The following is a 21,004-nucleotide window of genomic DNA, read 5'->3' as shown; positions in this document are numbered from 1 at the left end:
GCATTGAAGTGTGCCTTACTAACACTGTGCAAAAAGTGGGATATAAGATGGTATTTCCAGTGGCTTATTGAATACAAATAAGCCTTAATATAAATCCTGTATTATACTCATTTTATACTTTAGTATAATCCATACTATACTATTGCATATATGGTTTCAGTTTATTTACCACATTACCTTAAATAGCTTATATCTAATATAATGTCCACACTATACCATCGCATATATGGTTTCAGTATATTTAACACATTAACTGAAGTCTTACAAGAGATTTTTAGTGTAATACAGGTTATACCAAGCTTTTTTGTATTCAATAAGCCACTGGAAATACCATCTTATATCCCTCTTTTTTCACAGTGTAACAGTTACAAGGTGTCATTCACCATTTACAAGTGTTCTATACACAGGCCATGTGTTTGCTGTTTAGAAAAATAAGGAATTTTTGCTGTTTAAGCTAGGCTACATATGTATACATGTATATGTTTACAGTTTTTTCTGAAATTATGTATAGCTACTGGACCAAAAAGCTTATTTAAAGTTAAAGTGATTTTACAAGAGAAATGATTAGTACTATTATGCAGCAAAGCAAAATCTATAGTTGATGTGTCACTTACATATAAATTTATCATGTTTTAACACATACATATCAGGGGCGGATCTAGGATTTATAAAAGGGGGGGGGGGCTAACTCAAGGTACTAATCTCTTGGGTAGAGATGTGTGAAGCATGCTGGAACTAGGGGGGTCTGGGAGCATGCCCCCCCAGGAAACATTTTGAAAATAGATGCTAAAATACTGCAATTTGGAGACATTTCCACATAAAATTCATAATATTTTCTGCCTGTAGATATTTTATATACTGCCTTTAGATTGTAGGTATGGCTCTCTGAAGCATTTTGCTAATGGAAAAGTTTGGGTAGGTTACAGACAACCAAGTACATGATGCACCCCTCTCACAATTGAACAACACTGAATAAGTGCATGTTAGAATAACAATGTTGAAAGTGGAAAATTTTGAAACATGAACAATACAAGATTGAATCTGAGAGCATTTTCAATGGAAATTGTGTACCTGAATTAAGTATTGCCATATATACAAACTGCACAAGTAGAAGCACTTTAAACAGACCAATGCACTTCATAGCTATAGGTGCAGGTAGATTTGGAAAAATTACATAACAGAACTAACTACATGTTTGCAGTGAACGTTCTATTAGAGTAGTTAGCTGACTGCTCTATTAGAGTATCTCGATCTTGTACACCTCCAATGCTGATCCAGGTCCTTGTTGCATAAACTTTAGCATAAATCCACTGATAATACCTTGGAAAGATGTTTATAAGGTGGTTTTATGAGTATTTGTATTATTAGTGATCATATAATTATGGTAAGACAAAATTTCATTATAATACTAAGCATATTGATCAAGTAAAACCTAAATATGAAGGGGGGGGGCTTCAGCCCCCCCCCCCTGGATCCGCCCCTGCATATACAGCATATAATCAAAGACATGTATTTGCCCAACCTCTGTCCACTGCATGTTATGGATAATATTTACAGTGGTAAGTAAAGTCTTCATATATATCACTGTACAATACCTGAGCTATATACTTGTTTCATACTTGTTATCATATAACAAATGCATGATGTTTTTGTATAACAATAAACAAATTCCATATCCAAAACAATTTTAAATCCACTAAATATAAATCCAAAATAATTATAAATCCACTAAAATAAGACAAGTATAAATCCAAAATAATCATAAATCCACTAAATAATTATAAATCCACTAAAATAAGACAAATTAAAGTATATTCAATGTGCTGCACTAAAAGACAGTTATACAAAAGCTATCAATACCATTTGATATAATACTGTGATATAGTACATAGTTACGTAAAAAAATAATCATGCATTTGCATTTGTGTATCAAGCTAGCTGTGTGTAGAATACTTGGTAAACCTTGCTTACAGTTCAGCAAGCACTTCACTCATGGATGGCCTGTCATCTTTATTCCTTCTTGTACATGACACAATCAATGGCACATAGTGACGTTGTGGATCTGGCCACACTGCAGATGCTGTAGGTAATACATCATTTCTGACTTGTAAGGAAGGAGCTTGACCTGAGCACATCTCAAACATGAGGACGCCAAAGCTGTACACGTCCATCTTCTCACTGTGCTCATGGGGATTTAGCACTTCTGGTGCAGCATAGGTAGGGTTTCCTGGAGCTGCAGACTGCATAGTGGTATGCCATAAGAAATTGGCCGATCCAAAATCTGACAGCTTTGCAATCCATTTGAACTTCACAGGACCCCTTAGTAAAACATTGCTAGAGGAGATGTCACGGTGAATTATTGGCTCTGGAGAAAGGCAGTGAAGGTAGTTTACTGCACCAGCAATGTTTTGCAGCACCTGATTAAGCTGATGATCTTTGAGTTCACGCCGTCGAATTACATCATGTAAATTTGTCTCCATTAGTTCTGTTAGTATAATTGGATCATGATCACCCTCAAGAGTGGCTCCAAGAAATCTTAACAGGTTAGGATGATGACAATTTGATGATACTTGCATTTCTCGAACAAAACGTCGAATGTTGTATTCAGAAATTATTTGGTTGTGAAGACGCTTTGCAGCTACTTCTTCACCTCTAAAAGTAGCTTGTACAACTCTACCATAACCACCATCACCAATGTTGCGTTGAGTTAACATAACTTCATTTCTTGCAACAAGCCATTGTGGTTTAACTGCATTAAAAAGTGTCTGCATGGTGGTCATCTGATTTGTGAGTTGCTCCATCCTTCGTTGCATTTCTCTTTCAATTTGTTGTCTCATCTGTTGAAGTGCATTGTTGCAAAACGTCTGCATTTGAGTTGCTTGTGTTTGAAGTTGACCCTGTAGCTGAGCTACTTGCGTATGCTGCTGTGCTTCTTGAGCTTGTAGCTGAGTTTCCTGACCTTGTATCAGGGTTTCTTGAACTTTTAATCTTTCTGTCAGTGTAGCAATTTCCTGAGCAGACCCTGTCTCCCTTTGCTGAAAATTTTCTCTTAATGTTGCAATTTCGTCTTCCTTGGTTTGTAATCTCTCCCTCAATTTTCTGTCTTTGATCTGCACACTTTCTCTCAACACTCCAATTTCTTGGTTGATAGCAGTTAATTCATCTTCTTTTACCTGAAGACTTTTCTTCAATTGCACAATCTCTTTATTTGCAACTGTTAGTGTTTGATTCATTGCCCTCAACTGTTGATTCTTAGCTTCTGATTCTTCTTTACATTGCTGTGTCAATTCTGTTAGATTTTGTGAGATGAGTGCAGTCTGGCTTTTACTCTGCGATAACTTGTTTGACAAGGTAGCAATTTCTCTCTCCTTTTGATGAAATCTGTTTTGCAGCATCACAAGATCTTGAGATGACTTGTTCTCAATTTTCTGTATCTTTTCATCAAGATAAAGAATCCTTTCGAATTCAGTTTGGGACCTGCTCTCTATTTCAAGTTTGATTGCTTGTTGCATTTCTGCTTTCAAAGTGGTAAATTCTTCACTGCTTGCAACCATCGTGACCTCCTTTGCTCCTGGTACAGAAGGCTTCACTTCTGAGGCAGAAGTTGGTAGCTTTGTAGAATCATTGACAGAAAATGGATGCAACAAATCACTGCTGGACTTTTGTAGTTTTATAGTTTCTGTATTTAGTTGATCTGTTCTAGTTTGCTGCTTGCAACTTGGTTGTTGATGTGTATTTGAACTTGGCTGTACAATGGTATCAAGAGCTACAGTTTTAAACTGATTTTGGCACCTGTCTTCTATTTCAACATGATCTGTTACCTGTATCATCAGAGCTGCGTTTTCTCTCTGAGTGTCTTCCTGGACTACTGAAACCTGGGACACTTCAGATACAGCAACTTTTAACTTTGGACAGTGTGGTAGTTTTGATGAATGACTGGCTGATGGCTTATCTAACATTTTATCATCTGGTGGTTTTGATTTTGTTGCCTCTGTATCTGTAACAGGTTTTGCCATTGATAAATCAGTGGGTAATAGCAGGGGTTCTAATTCATTATCACCATTGGGAGCTTTTGACTTTACAGCTGCTGTAGGTTCTCCTTCATGTTTTAACGTTGATTTGGAGGCTTCGCTATAAGAAAACAAATGTGGTAAGTAGTTTGTAATGTAAAATGTTGACACCCATTACACATATGCAAGGCTACATGTATGTGTGCCCATATATGGTACATACATCCGTTATATTAACTACAGCTTCTTTCAATTGAATTAGTCACCTTTGCAATTGAGTCTGTCATTTTTGCAGTAGAATTTGTTCCATTTGCAATTGAATTAGTCGGTTTGCAATTGAATCCATCACTTTTGCATTACAGTTCATCTGTAACAAGAATGGCAGCTGCGATAAACACGAAAACAAGATGTAGCAGCTGCTTCACGATCTTGTTGAAGTACAACTGTTGTAAACAACTCTTTATAAGGCAATAATTCTTCTGTTATAGTTTCTTAAACAACATTTACAATTGTGCTTTTCGCGTTGTGGTCACTCACAAACAAGCTAATAACTCGAATGGATTCGTGCATAACCAGCTCCAGTTACCCTGCAGTGTCTCAAGTGGTATTCTCCATGGCAAAAATGATCCACTGCGAAGAGCGGCTGGTTTATTGCAATTTTGACAAATTCTTGTGCAGAAACGCAACGAATTCTAATGCAAAACCAATGAATTCAATTACAAACAGGATGAATTCTACTGCAAAAGTGACGAACTCTACTGCAAACGGGGCAAAGTCAATTGCAAAGGTGATGAACTCGATTGCAAAAACCTCCTCAGTTCTGATGTATGAAGAATATACGATTTGTAGGTAACAATACATATATAGAGCATGGGTCAGAAAACTTTGGAATAATGATACCCTTGAATACGCATGTACTACAATATCATGACAGGGTTGTAACCAGGATTTCTCAAGGATAGCTCTATACTTTGTCATGATAGATGATCACAACACTGGGGGTCTGTGCCCCCTAACACTGACAACACCTCCATATTTCATTACTCCCAAGTAGCCTAACTTTGAATGTACACAGTAATGTTTCCAATGTGTGTGTGCGTGCGTGCATGCATGCATGTATTGCTGTGACTCTCAAACATAATCACTTGAAATCTGACATACTTGAATAATAGTATTAACTTAATTCACACTTATAGGAGGAGTGCTGGGATATTTACGCTAAAATAATTGTCACAGTTACCCTTTCACAATGCTTGGCAGCATTGTACAAGTAGCTGTATAGTCCTCTGCTCAAGAAAAAGCTGTTTTGTAATGCTAACTACAGTGACATGCTATTACCATATTTACTCAATTTGTGCCCCAGAAGTACTATTTTTTTTGCTCAAAAATAAGGATAAAACCCTTTGAATAGTGCCACACTGTGGTATTATTCGAGGGCGCGCTACTAATATTTTAAACCTGCCACTGCTATAGCTATTCTACATTATAGCTATACAAAACAATCACAACACGTTGCTACTTACTTCTATACAATACCTTTCTTTCAGTCAAGTCCTTGTAGCACATTTATGTCACGTCTCATGCTATGTGGTCAACTCTCTAACTAATATCCGGAATTTTGATTATGTGACAGTCGTTTGAGTTTAACTAGGACAATGCCTTCATTAAATTGATGGAGATTAATACTAAAGGTATGAGTAATTACAAAAGTGTGGTACTATTCAAGGGTGTGGTACAATAGAGAGCTTGCATACAAAATGTGTGTACAAAAATTGCTTGACAACTGTTGCTACTCAGCCATAATTGGGGGCAAATTTCAATGGGACTAATTGTGATGAATGTTCTTGGTTTGCCACCACAAGCTAAACACAACGAGTATCACTGCGAGACACTAGGATAAGGTTATAGATAATTGTCAAAACTAGGTTTAACATATACAAGCGTAATATTAATTTTTGGTAGATTTCTCATGAATTATAGTGCTTTGTGGGATTTTGACTACAGCTATCCCAGTTTATACAAGTGACTAACCTAATGAACATTTCCTGTACTTCGCCAAACCATTGAGAACAGCTGTAGCATGTATTTTGCCCCCAAACATGGCTGACCTAGCAACTGTTGTTAAGCCCACACTTCATATGTAAGCTCTCTATTAAACGTATTCTCAGCAACAATGATAAAGACCTCTTCAAATAGTACCACACTGCAGTACTACTTGAGGGTGCGGCACAAATCAAGTAAATACAGTACGTTGGGGATTATACTAGGCCATGTGTGACTTCCAGTTACAGATTTGGATATTGTTGCAAAACATTGTGGTTGAGATCTTAGATTTGGTAGCTAGCGTTTCTCAGGGCTAAGAAAGTTTTGTAGATTATGTCAAAAAGTCTGAATATATTCTTAATACAACGTCATTCAAAGACCACACCCACAAAAAAATTTTAAATCACGGAAAATGTATTGCTCCTATTGGGAAGGCCATAAAAAATAATTGCATTTTGTTAAAATACATCCCCATCTTAAAGTAAATTGCTTTATATCGCCCAGAAACTAAAAGTACATCATATAGCAAACCATTTTATCGACAATGCTGTAGCCTGACTGGCTTTCCAATATTCGCCTTTTGGCAATGAAGTGCGGGTTTCAGCAGAAGCGCCCAATACGCAATGTATTGTGGGATTCACTCAGAGGGGAAAAGGTTTGTTTGTAACACTACTGAGGGACGAATAACATAAATATCGGCCAGTAATATATTCTACAGTAATGTTTCGTTGTACTGACACTATAAACCGGCTGGGAAAAGCAGGCTAATACACTGCCAAAATTGCATTTCGATAAGAGTGCGTAACTAATGGTGATTTACCTTTCTTCGCAAGTCTTGACAGTCAGTTCAATGGTTACAACAAGCGCTACAAATGAAGTTCGTTCACTGGGTAAGTAACCACGTTTAATAAGTTGGAATTCCTACAACTTTATCTTGACTGAATTCATGTACAAATTTGTGGTTTGTGGTATATTCACTAATGACATTACACAGCTGGCATAAAATGGTACAACCAATAAAATAACACACTTGAGATATAAAAATCAGTTACCACACTTACACACCCACCCAAACACACATTTGCTCAGAGTGATATGCAAGGTCTTTTAGCTACTGACAATGTCACCAACAAACTGTGATGGAAGGGAAACAGCACACCAAATAGAAACATAGACGTAAGGCAAAGTGATATTGTTCTACGTGCTAGTATGCAACTAATTTAAAACACTGAAGGAAAAGGAGAACAATCACCAGATACACAACACTTTCAACACAAACAACAAAAATAATAGAAACCAAAACAATACACACACTGTCATACTGCCCAAGACTCTTGAGTGACCGCCAGAAGAGAACACAACACACACACACACATTCTTCAAAGTGCAAGGAACAGATTACAACATTACAGAATACGTACACATACAGTCTGTGTGTACATTTATTTCAATGACTATTTGCGTAGCTGCAACACAAATTCCACTGTGACGAAGTGCCATCAGTCTGAATAAACTTAAATACCAGTGGTTGGGCGGCACCAAAACAGTTCACCTTGACTGAGCCTTAGACTGAGAATCTGGTAGTCAGCAGTTGGTTTCTTAATAGTGCCTGGTTCAATATAATAAGAGTCTCAAGCCATGTTTAATCCTCTGAAATACATACCATTGTTCTCCGCCATGTTCAATCCTCTGCAATACATACCATTGTTTTCCACCATGTTCAATCCTCTGAAATACATACCACTGTTCTCCTAACATTGTCAGTGAAGACAAATATTGTCAGTGAAGGCAAACTATAAATTAGCTGCTTTGCACCGCCTCTGAACTTCAAGAGTAACAAAATTTTATCAACCTTGGCACTAGTACAGTACTCTCGACAGTGCTGCTGCCTTGATCCTTGACGACTGATGATTGGCAGCTGGGATATATCCAAAGATGGCGACCATTCATCATCGTTACTACTAGAAGTATCCTTTAGTAATTCTACAATCTTCCCGCTCCATTCTCACTGTTACCATCACTGAATGTATCCAACTTTCACAGGGTAACTCAGTTTCATCGTCCATTTCCAATATCCTCTAGCGGTATAGTGACAGCCTAGGCGACAGCATTCTGGCGAAGCAGAAGGATTAGTCCTTTATTACTACAAATTCTTTTAACTCCTACATCCACCAACTACTGATAAATCAATCAGCTACTTGAATGCCTCTGTCTCCCTACAATAAAAAAAACGTAAAATCGCCGTAATTGCACGTTTAGTATGCGGAAATATTTTAGTTTCGTTTCTGAGCCATATTTTTTGATATGATACACGGCATATGCAGATAGCAACTACACTGGTTAGCGGAAGTGGACTCTGAAAACAAGATACAATGAGTGTCAGATATACACCTTATAAACCAAGGATTTGATCTCAGCTGATATAGTTTTCAGTGGAGACCATACATATGGTATAATACGATTGATTGTCCTATTAGAGCACTATCCGTGACTTTGGTATTGTTAAATATTTCTTCAGGTCTTTTGAAAACCACTTGTTGCTACACTTAAAGGGTAAAGAATAGTACTACATAATAAACTAATATTCTGCGTGTGTGATCATGATAACTCAGCACTATGCAAAGTAACCATGATGAGTCTTGTGGGAGTATGCATTAAAAGTTTTATGATTGTCTTATTGTCTGAATTGTGTAGTAGAAGCCTATAGCTACTACTCAACTACTGTATAGTGGAAAATGTTGGCAGAGTAAAACTTTGGCAAACAATCAGTAAATTGAATTGGTGAATAAAATATTGGTGAATCTTATTACAATAGGAGATTTGTGAGAGAAAACATTGGTAAATCCAATCATGCATTTGCAGAAATTGTTGTCCAATCATTGCAAACTGGACAGTAAATCTTTGAAAATTATTCTGTAAACTTGTGCACTTTAGTATCTCGTGTGGTGTTCAGGTTTATATTTGAGTCAATGATGTATGATTTTCATGAATATCAACCGATCTGCAGCTGGGGCACCTCCTGTTGAAGGAGAATAACTTTACCTGCTGTTGTGAGTTGGGAAACAGCCACAACCCATATACTGTAGCTGTTAAGAAAGTGATTGGCAGACAAGAAGGGTTTTCGGACACGTGCCACACAGAATATGTATGCCAATTTACCTCAAGGTGTTCTTGAAATACCAGCGAATTGACATTAACTGCAACCAGCAAAGAAGAAGACATGAAGCCTAAGAAATTAATAGAATGCACTGTATGTATCAATGTAACACGAGATGTGACAGCCTCAGAGCTTTTAGAGTGAGTAAGTCAAGCACAAGGAATATGTTATGACTCGCCTGCAATCAGCAAACCTGCAGCTGTGTCAACTAGTAAAACTAAAGAAGTCATATATTAACAGATCATGAGCTGGATGTTCAGTTGCACTGGTGAAGGTTGTTAACCTGAAGAGGATCATTATGGAGAACAGTTGACTGATGCAGAAATAAATTGCAAAGTCACTGCTAAAAAACCAAACTTTGTAAGCTGAATGGTCTTGCCTATACATTATATCAGGAGAAGTCAGAACTTAGTGAAGCTTTAGTGGACAATCGCTCTTATTGTCATGCCTGAAACTATCAAAATTTTTGAAACTATACATGGTGTTGTTACACTTTTCAATATTTCTAAAACTTTTCTTGCAATTCACGGTATCTATGGTTTATTCTACCCTTACATGGGTAGGAATTTAACCTATAATTTTTTAAACTAAATATTTAATGTGTCATAAGGTTGATTTTCCACAATTCGGTGACATATTTCCTTTAAACTCACACTGTACATATCAAACAGTACCGTAACAGTAGTATTGTTTAAGTAGGGATCCCTGCAAAAATGATGTGTGCCGCCTAAATTTCCACCTTTAAAAATATCCTAGAAACATCTTACGCCACGAAAATCACCTTTACGGAATAATATTATTTCATCTAACATGAAATACAGCTTTAAAAACAAGAAAACTCTTACCAGCGACTGGATATAGAATATTTAAAAATCTCCAAAACTTGAAATTTCGTCTCGCTCATTCACTCACTGACCACAGTCGCAAGCCTAGAGCCCAAACGAAGCAGCACATGGTCTCCATTTTACGCCACAACAACAAACTCACCGGTGAGATGTGCCTTTTGGGTTCTGATGAGTGTACGCCCTCTGCGCCTTGTCTTTCCTTTTATCTTCAATCAGGTTGGTTGTTTTCTTCTTCAAGCATTGAAACCATACTGAGGCATTAATTTTCCATATCAACACTTTTCTGTGGACACCACAAAATTATTTCAGAAAGTGCTTACACTGCTGAAAGAGCAGGGCGCTTATAATTCAAGTGTTGCACATGAAACTTAATATTAAGGCTGCTGAGTTGTCACTTCGACTTTTGCCAACACCTGGACTGCAACATAATAGACAGACTGATATTCAACAGCTTGATCCTCTGAACACACTGACTCAGCCACTCAGTGCCATGGCCGGACAGCGAGATCAATGAGTGATTGGATAGCACTCGAGTGGAAATTGTATTACTTAATCCTGTTAGTCGAGACTAAGACCCAGATAACTGAAAGGGCCTGTTCGTTCGAACAACTTCCGGCCCGGGTGAATAGAATGCGGACCATCGTACTGAGACAGGTCATAGATCTGAGCACCAGTGCAGCTACAACGATCAAAGGTAAGCTATGAATACTACTACGGGCCTATGTGCTTCCAATTTTGGCACAGTACGTACTTTAATAAGCTGTACAGGAATTTAATAGCTAGCCCACAAGTTACACTGTAACCAGCTGTGCTGCAACAAAAACTAAACAAACTAGTATTTTAAAAAATTGCTAATTTAAAATGAAGTAGGGATCTAGCTATGCAATAAAAAGTAGTGAAACAAGAGATGAACGATGGTATTACAGCATAGCTTGATGGGAAAGTCCCTACTTTGGAACATTAGCTATAATTTTGCTCATTGCCAAAGTAGGGGACTTTCCCGCCGAGTTATGCTGTAATACCATCATTCATCTCTTGTTTCACTACTTTTATTGCATAGCTATACATCTCTACTTCATTTTTAAATTAACAATTTAAAAAATACTAGTTTGTATGACCATGGCAATTGTGCCTAGGCAGTTTCTTTCAAGGTATTTGGTGTCTTCATGAAGAATCTGTAGTTACACTAATGCTTGCAATATAAATTTTAAAAAATTGTTGGAATGCTAGAAGAGAGATCAAGAGATGGAGTGAAAAAATTATATGACAATTAATCTTGTAATGAATCCCAACTAATTATGGTACGTATGTACAATAGAATAGAATTGTCCATTTTTTAGTTGAGTAGCCTCATACGCAACAAAAGAATCGTGCGTCTGTATCTAGTATCAAATTGAAAGGTTGTCATACATCCATATGGTGAGGTGTTAATATGTAGTAAAAGTCACATGAATTGTGGTAAGGATTGAGAAACCATTGCTACATACATGTACATAATTCATTGTAGTGCTTGTTCATTTGCAGCATGTGCTTTTTACTTTCTTTGCCATGTGACTCAGTTTTGATGTCAAGATGATATTGCATGTGTCTGAAGATACTACTATGTAGCACAACACAATTTACAAAAAATGCAGTTTTCTCTTGGTACTCACTATCGGACTTATTCTCCTTTCAGCAAAATACTAGAAGGTCATTTGAGTTGAAGGAAGCATCTCAAGGTGGTTTTTTAAGTATGCATTCTACCGTATAGAGGGAAACTTTGGTGGGGGTAAACTTTGGTGGCGAATAGCAAGCTAAATCACATTTGGTGAAATAAACTTTGGCGAATTCAAGCTCAATCCATAGCTATAAAGATGCTAATCTCAGGTGCTATGAGCAATTGGCGAGTTAAACTTTGGCGAATTTGTAGCGAATCTCCAAATTCGCCAAAGTTTTCCCCTGCCAAAGTTTCCCTCTATACGGTATTAAGATCTTATTTGCAAAAAAAGGAGTGATTCCTATTATGAACCCACTACCATGGTTCATGGCAAAATCAGTAAAAAGGTACCAAGATGGTACCTTCTATATAATACAGTAATAGTATACATTTCCTTTTATCTAAAATGATTTTTTATGACCAATTTATTTATTAGTAATCCTTTAATCCACAGTAACATACATACGTATACCACGAGTGGAAGGAAACAAGTTTCAAATAATTACTGGTGCTTGTGTACAAGAGCTGTGGAAAATAGCTGGTATTGCAAAGTACAAACATGATGTTCTTGATTTGTCTTCAGCACATTTCCAGAGACAAATAGTCCATAAGGAAAAACTTCCGTCTAAGGAAATTGTGGTATGAACAGACTTCATACATACACGTGATTCCAATGATGTAATGTAGCTACTGTAGATTCCCTAAAAATTTGGCAGAAATAAATTAATTCTGTTCGTGTCTGGCTGAGCAATTAGGAAAAAATGTACTAACCCAGTGCTATTGTCAAATATTTAGGGATCTATCCCTAATACAGTCCACACGCTTTATGGCTATGTTATTTGTGATCCGTTTACTGCTTACTTTCTGGATTTCTTTCTACTGGGACCAACAGGAACGCCTTGAAGCGGAGCTGACAATATCACAACCCTCACTTGGCCGCAGTACTATATACTATGATTGCCTACATTATCAAGGAGGGATGGTCAATGCCATTACTACATCGTTTTTGACTACAATCACCCAGACGTAATATTAAGGATTTCAACAAGTAACAAAAAAATAGAAACCACAATCAATAAGTATCTCGTGATAAATCTCGCTAGCTACCAGATGCTGCATGAAGTGTTCCGTGGCTTAACAAAACGTTATCTGAGGGTGTATCATGTTACAAGGAGATGTGGGGCTAGGAGAGATTTCATTCTGTGAACAAAACGAATCGTGCGAAGCCATCGTTTTGCGAGGTAGCACTAATTTCACAATTACCGCTTGATGCCTTTTGTGACTAACAAAAAACAAAATGTGAAAATTCTGAACTTTATCCCGGGAAGTTCAGTAATGAATCAGAGCCATAACCACTGTATCACCGCTGCCAGCTGCCAGAATTCTGAATTTTAGACGTACTTGAATGCAAGAGCTGGTAGCCGTGATGTCACACGATGATGTCGTTGGGTACGTTTCCTGAACAATTTCACACTTTGTGTTTCATCCAGCATCAAGGTAGCAAATTGTGTGAGGTCACTGGGAATCCTCAGTACTCAAGAGACCTTCATCAACTAGTACTCTAAATGCCGAAAAAATAGCACGCTTATAATTAGAAACTTTCCTGTGCTTGCCAAATTTTAGAGCACATTGCGTTCAAAGCACGGGGAGTGCCGAATATTTAGAGATGCCAAATTTTAGGGAATCTACAGTATGTTATGTAACACATACTGGTTGTACCGGTTTGATCAGGATAATTGTGTGATAATAAAATCAATAGTTGATGTATAACCCAACATGGTGTCGGAAGTGTAACGAAACATGGTCTCATATCAATTTCCACCGCCTGAAAGTTATAACTTTCAACATCCAGATGAATGGTCAAAGCGGAAACGATGTTTGAATGATTTTGAAATGCGTCAGGCTTCATCAAGGAAAAGAAGCACGACAAGTCAGTGCCCTATTGTACTGTATGGGAGAACCAGAGGATGATGTACTCACCTCTACCAAGATTTCTACCAAAGACAGGCAGAAATATACTTCTGTTGTGGGAAAATTTGATGACTACTTCAAAGTGTTTTCTAATGTTATACTGAAAAGGGCTAGATTCAACTGACAAGATCAGCCCCTGGTGAGTCCGCTGAACAATACATCACAACCCTATGCAACCTAGTTGCATATGGAGAACTAATGGATCAATTACTGTGCAACAGGCTAGTCATGGGTATAAGGGACACTGCATTGTCTAAGCGCCTTCAAATGGATGCTGAATTGGACCTTGAAAAAGCCAAGAAGATGATTCGTCAGAGAGAGGCGGTAAAAAAGACCACCATCAGCTACTACAGGATGGTAGACAGAGTCACGTGGACAAAGTGAGTAAGTGGTAAGAAAACTGGCACCCACAACCCAGCACAAGGTGGAGGCAAGACTCAACCTGATTGACAACCCTGCAAACAGTGTGGCAAGCACCATAACTTTACTGATAAGTGTCCAACATGCAATGATACATGTTACAAGTGTCAATGCAAGGGCCACTTCATTTGACAAAGTCTGCTCCAGCTGATGAACTGACTACTGAGAGTGCTAATGTTGACCAGTTCCTGGGAGTACTGAGCAGTAATATAGATTTAGCGAGGTGGCTTATCACAGTGCAGTTAGAGGACAAGAGAGTCACTTTTATGTTAGACACATGGGCTGAGGTTACGGCAATCTTGAAAGGAGTTTATAACTCCCCCAAAAGAGTCACTTTACACCCAACTTCCGAGTCACTCTTTGGACCAACCCACAATGCCATACAAGTGTTGGGACAGTTTCAAGGAAAACTGGGAGTTGGATACAGAACTTCAACAGAAACAGTTTTTGTGATTCACAGTCTTGGAAATAATAATTTGCTGGGCCTACCAGCTATTAAGTTCCTTCAGCTTGTGTGTCGAGTTGACACAGTGTGTAGTGAACAGTAGATCTAACAGAGGTTTCCTAAAGTTTTCAGTGGGTTAGGGACACTGAAAAACCCCTATGTAATTAAGCTGAAAGTTGATGCTAAGCCATATGCCTTGTTTACTACAAGGAACATCCCAATACCTTTACATGATAAAGTACGCAATGAGCTGGAGAGCCATTGGGGTAATTGCCAAGGTCACAGCACCAACTCAGTGGTGCTCAGGTATGGTAGTTGTACCAAGGAGTACAGGGACAGTCAGAGTAAGGGTTGATCTTAGACCTCTTAATGAGAATGTAGTAAGAGAGCCCCACCCCACCCCAACAGTAGATGAGACATTAGCTCAATTGTCTGGTTCTACCATTTTTAGCAAAATTGACGGTTTCTGGCAGATTCCACTGTCAGAGGAATCACAATATTACACCACCTTCATATCTCCCATTGGTCATTATTGTTTTAGGAAGTTACCATTCAGGATTGCTAGTGCACCTGAGTTGTTCCAGCAAAGAATTAGCACAGTCCTACAAGGTCTAGATGGTGTCTTATGTCAGATGGATGACGTACTTATCTTTGGAGCCACTCATACAGAGCAGAACATGACCACTGTTTGACAGCAGCTCTCAGCTGACTAAAGGAAGCTGGAGTCACTCTCAATTCCGGTAAGTGCAAATTTGGCTGTAGTTGTGTCAGTTTCCTAGGTCACATTGTTGACAAGTCAGGGATTCGAGCAGATCCCAGCAAGATGTCTGCTATTCTCCAGATGGAGCCTCATAATTATGTGTCTGAGTTGAGAAGGTTCCTAGGCATGGCCAACCAGCTAGGAAAGTTTTCCCCATGCTTAACTGAGATTAGTAGAGAGTTGTCGAGTACAAGAGTGACGGTCATGGACTTGGGGACTGGATCAGCAAGCAGCCTTCACACAAGTTCAGAAGGAATTGTCTCAGCCAACAGTGTTAACCCTATATGATCCCAAGGCACCCACCGAAGTGTCTGCAGACGCATCGTCTTTCAGGCTAGGGGCAGTCCTCCTCCAGCAGTTTGATGACCAGTGGAAGCCATACCCTATGCATTTCGGTCAATGACAGAGACTGAATGCTGGTACGCTAAAATTGAGAAAAAGGCATTGGCTGCCATCTGGGCATGTGAAAGGTTCTCAAACTACATACTAGGAAGAGAGTTTCACTGATCATAAACCCATTATTCCATTACTAAAGTCCAAGGCACTTGACAACTTGTCACCGAGAGTGTTAAGGCTTTGATTACGGCTGGCAATATTTAACTACATGTGCCAGTCAAACTTCTCTTTACCCTTTCCAGAGCACCAGTAACAGCAACTAGTGGTGATATTGATTCTATGGCACTACAACAAGAAGTAGAAACCTTTATAGAAAGCGTCACTTCAACTTTACCAGTAACTCAAAAGAGACTGGAAGAATACAAACAGTCACAGACCCAAGATACTACCTGTTCCCAAGTACTTAAGTACTGCCTGGCCAGAGAGAGGAAAAGTGTCAGGAGATCTGGTTCCATTTTGAAAGTCAGAGCTTTACTCTCAGTGTGCAACAATTGATTACTGTACAATGACCGTATTGTTGTTGTTCCCCTCTCACTACAGAATGAGACACTGCAAAGGCTCCATGAGGGACATCAGGGGATATAGCGGTGCAAGCTGAGAACAAAGACATCTGTGTTTTGGCCAGGCATCTCTAGGCAAATGGAACAGATGGTTAAGAATTGTCACACCTGTGCTAAAGAGGTGAACTACTGTAAGGAACCCCTAATGCCAACCGAGTTACCTGAATTTCCGTGGAAAGTGGTAGGTTCTAATTTATTTGAGTTAAGAGATGTTCACTACTTATTAATTGTCGACTATTTTTCACGCTTCCAGAAGTAGTTAAGATGTCAACCACCACATTAACTGCCATCATAGCAGCAATGAAGCCAATATTTGCAAGACATGGCTTCCCTGAAGTACTGCATAGTGACAATGGCCCTCAGTATGCTTCATTGGAAATGGCTCGATTCCTCTCTACTAATAGTATTCAAAATGTTGCCAGTAGACTCCATTACCTCCAAAGTAATGTCATGGTGGAGAGGTTTTACAAACCGTAAAACAGCTGCTGAAACGTTTTGAAGACTTGAACCTAACTCTACTCACTTTTCGAGCAACACATTTATCTTGGTGTAACCATAGTCCTGCCAAACTGTTGATGGGGAGATGTATCAGTACAAGCTTGCCCCAGATTGACAAACAGCTCACTCTGCAATGACCTTACCTTGAAGAGTTTCAAAAGAGTGACCAACCATTCAAGAAGCAACAGAAGAAAGACTTTGACCATCATTACCATGTACATGAACTGCAAAACATTCCTGACAATACTAATGTGTGGGTCACCTCAGGAGAGACCCCAATACAAGGACAAGTGCAGTCCTCGGCTGATGCTCCAAGATCTTATATTGTGGAGACACCAACTGGCAGTGTCAGACGGAACAGAAATCAATTGAGAACTGTACCTGATGTACCACATCTCACAATGACAGTCTACAATTACAGAACCTAATAGAGTCATGACTTGTACATGAACCAGTACACAGTCTCATCCTCCTGATTGACTGAACCTGTGATGGGAGATGTGGTATGAACAGACTTCATGCATACATGTGATTCTAATGGTGTAATGTATGTTATGTAACACACACTAGTTGTACCAGTTTGAGTAGGATAATTGTGTGATAATAAAATCAATAGTTGTTGCATAATCCGACAACAATTGAACCGGTGTCTAAGGCAATTTAAGTTCCATCTGATAAGGCAGAAAAACTATTATCAGTTGGACTTATTGCAACCTGCGTCACCAAAGAAATGTAACACTGAAAACAGCGATGACAATGATAAGGACAAGGATGCTAAGGTTGTGGTCTCTACTATAGAGTTACTATCGTACTGTATGATACTCTAGTGCATAAAATTGAACAACTACATCTAATAAAGCATACAGTTGCTGACAAAATGCAGTCAATTGGGTGTTCAGATATTTGAGTCTGGTTAATCAGTGTTCAGACAATTGAGGTTCCACTGTAATTTCAAATGCAAATTATAACATATCTTATAAATCCTGCATGGCTAACCGTGGTACATTTAATGGCACATTTTACATGTACCATAAATGTACATGTGGGAACGGTACTGCCCATTTCTTTTTATGAAAATTGAGGTCAATATCAATATAGTGAGAGTTTATTGTTGCTCACATGATGAAAAACACGCATCTAATTTTGCATCCTACAGCAATCATATGTAAGCGATTTGTCACTCTTGTACCCTATGGGTTGAGAATCATACAGTACAATAGTACTGTATAGTAGGAATGATGAAGGTGTGGGCGTGGTCCACGAAGAAAAATCCACCAAAAATCATCTTCAGAAATCTTTCACAACCACTTCATAGTATTGGTCAGGTATAAACGTGTCTTCAGAGCGACCCGAAACGTTTCCGACGAGGTGCTAAGAAATTTTAAAAAATGTTATTTTAGCGAATTTTTTACTGCCTCACTGCCCGCCTGCCTGATGCATTCAGTAAAGCATAGCAGAAAACTGGCTACAGCTACAGCCTTGCTTCTTTGGTGGAAACGCTTCGAATTTTGTGGCAAAAACCTTTCACAATATTAAATACCTACGATGTGTGCGCTGCTGTCTTACTGTTTTATCTTTGATCCTTCTTTATCGTGGCCATCTCTCATGGGTACGGCTTCCACCAAAGCACACACACCACAGCACCCCAACATATTGAAATAAATGTGTAGCATAATTGTAGCGAGCACATGATTTTAATGTTGGGCTACACCTCGGGACATGCTGCTGCCTGTTCAACATTGCCGGTTGAGAAACTACATGTGTAAGGATTAGAGTGTTTGTTTTGGCTCGAAGGTGGTTTTTTTTCCGAGTTAAAAAACTAGGTGTATATAGCACCTCTCTACAGACTTTATGGGTAGCTTTCCCAGAGCACTTTTCAGGCATACTACAACTGAAAAACACTGTAGTAGGCCTCATAGGCTCGTGTATCTTGTCGTCTAGAAAGTGGGCGTGACCTGTACTTACGCAAACTAAAAGTAAGAGTAGCCCTGAGGCTTTGTTGAGAAAATTAGTGGAAAATAATACTGTAGACACACTATAAAACAGTTGAAAAGATACTTCTGTGGGTAATGTGTTGCTTAAAGCAGTTTGTTAAGAATACGCATTCTTAGGAACATTTAGCTGCGTATTTCGGGAACTGCAGGTTATTCATGAATTACTAAATACAGTTATTCAATAAAGTTTACAAAAAAAGTACACAAACAAGTGTGAGAAAAAATTAGGAATTTTCCATATGAGTAGGGACTGCAGCAATAAAAAGCACTGAAACAAGCCACTGAGACAAAACACAACTTAATGATTGCATTTTAATCTCTACTTTAGCCTGCTATGATGTATGGTTAAAGTAGGAATTAAAATGCAATCATTCAGTTGTGTTTTATCTCAGCGGCTTGTTTCAGTGCTTTTTATTGCTGCAGTCCCTACTCATATGGAAAATTCCTAATTTTTTCTTACACTTGTTGTTATAGTTATGTTTAAGCCAAAAGTACCTTTGGCCATGGTGTGACCTGGAATCATAAAAATTAACAACCGAGTTGTTACATAGCTATTAGTTTTTATAGTTTTAATACTATTTATTAATTTTTTTAAATAAAAGAATTTTCATTTTAGTGGAATTTTATACTGTCAATTAATTGATTCCTATCGAAACAGAACACAATAATGGCTGACACTACGCTTGATTTCTTTACTGTTAGATGATACTTTAGCCCAGAACATGTCTTTTGGCACACTGCAGTAAGTTGAGCACTTTATATGGCAATAATCCCTACTAGGTTGTAAAATTCCTAATGTTTCTTTACAATTGTAGTCACAATAAGACACTGCAATACATATTATGTACACCACCATGAAGTGCACATACAGTACCCAGTACTTACCTAATAGATGATATTGTAAATGATGGCATATACATGTATTTTCCCTAATAGACAACCAAAATAATGACTAAATACAACCATACATGGGGCAAGCACTTAGCTCATACTTGGAGCACTTTGTCAAGCACCTGCGTAAGGGCTCAAGTACAAGAATAAGCACAAATATTTTAAAACAAAATAAAGTACTTATTGCTGAGACCATAATAATTTGAGTGAAACAAAAACTTTTATTATTTTCCATAAGTTTGTAATCAATCAATTAAATGCATATTAATGCGTTTCCATCTGTGAGCATTGTAATGTATTCTCAAGCACTTTATCAGTAGACTTCAACACGCTTATAAAAGCTTGAGAGCACTAGTACTTATCAGTACAAGTGTTTAAGTGCTTGCCCCATGTTTGCATTCCGTACTCTTTTGAGTTTGCCAGATTTAGTAACTGTTGGCCAAAGAGCAACTCTTGGCCAAGTACCATCTTCATTCTTCTGTTCTAAGAGTAGTTTCTGTTGGCATAATAACAATAATTACACAACACATGGATGTATGCCTGTACATAAACCTGTATAGTTGTACAGTATATGATGTGGATAAAAGGGAATGGAGAATAACATTTTTTCAGAATGCTAATTTATGCATAATTTCCTTTGACGTCTGGAGGCTTATGAGGTTGCAATCTAGAATAGGAACCTGCGGCAGATTACTAATTACAGTAGGTAACTTTTACATATGGTTTTGTAAAAACCATTGTAATTTAATAGTTTTACTATTATCATTGTAATTGTAAAAACCAAACACATTGTAATTACAATAGGTTCATATGTTTACAACAAAACAAGTTTAATTGCCAGTTGTGTACACAACCACAATGAGAACAATTTAATTGGGTAAGGATGAATATTCAACATATTCAACAGGCTTGATAACAGCAGGGGGCAGTGAAATTTGTAACACTGCAGCTGCTATCATGTAGTAGTCAGTTAAGAAAACAATATTAACACAGTACTACAAGCTGTAAGCAATCGTAATTGTTATTGTAATTACTAAGGCAACCGTAAAAACTAATCGTAATTACTAATGGTATTACAATAGTTCTCTGTGAACCATATGTAAACTTTTTATAAAAAGTCTCCTACCGTAGTAAGTTGTTCACTACATTAAAATGGCAGGACCAAAAATGTTATATCCTCATCATTAGTTTACTTTTTGTACAAGACAAGTGTCAGTGGTGTTGATGTACTAATGTCACAGTGTGGCACTATTGAAGGGTAAATCTCAATGCTAGCAGGAACAGTTTACAACTTCCTTTTAAACTTTCTTTATCTGCT

The 21,004-nt window shown here is 38.1% G+C and overlaps 1 protein-coding gene across 1 annotated transcript in view; it reads right to left on the bottom strand.

The window, feature by feature from the left end:
• Positions 1–1,516: 1,516 nt before the first annotated feature.
• Positions 1,517–21,004, bottom strand: part of LOC136253867 (uncharacterized) — a 46,572-nt gene continuing 27,084 nt past the window's right edge. The window contains exons 5-7 of the mRNA XM_066046527.1: positions 20,093–20,182; positions 19,681–19,724; positions 1,517–4,131 (exon numbers count right to left, since the gene is read on the bottom strand). Of these exons, the coding sequence (XP_065902599.1) occupies positions 1,968–4,131; positions 19,681–19,724; positions 20,093–20,182 (2,298 nt within the window). The 3' untranslated portion in view covers positions 1,517–1,967. The remainder of the gene's footprint in view (positions 4,132–19,680; positions 19,725–20,092; positions 20,183–21,004) is intronic.

The sequence above is a fragment of the Dysidea avara genome, chromosome 4 (genome assembly GCF_963678975.1).
Source record: "Dysidea avara chromosome 4, odDysAvar1.4, whole genome shotgun sequence".
Taxonomy (NCBI): Eukaryota; Metazoa; Porifera; class Demospongiae; order Dictyoceratida; family Dysideidae; genus Dysidea; species Dysidea avara.
Note: the sequence above shows the minus strand (reverse complement) of the source record. Positions and strands in the feature narration are given on the sequence as shown.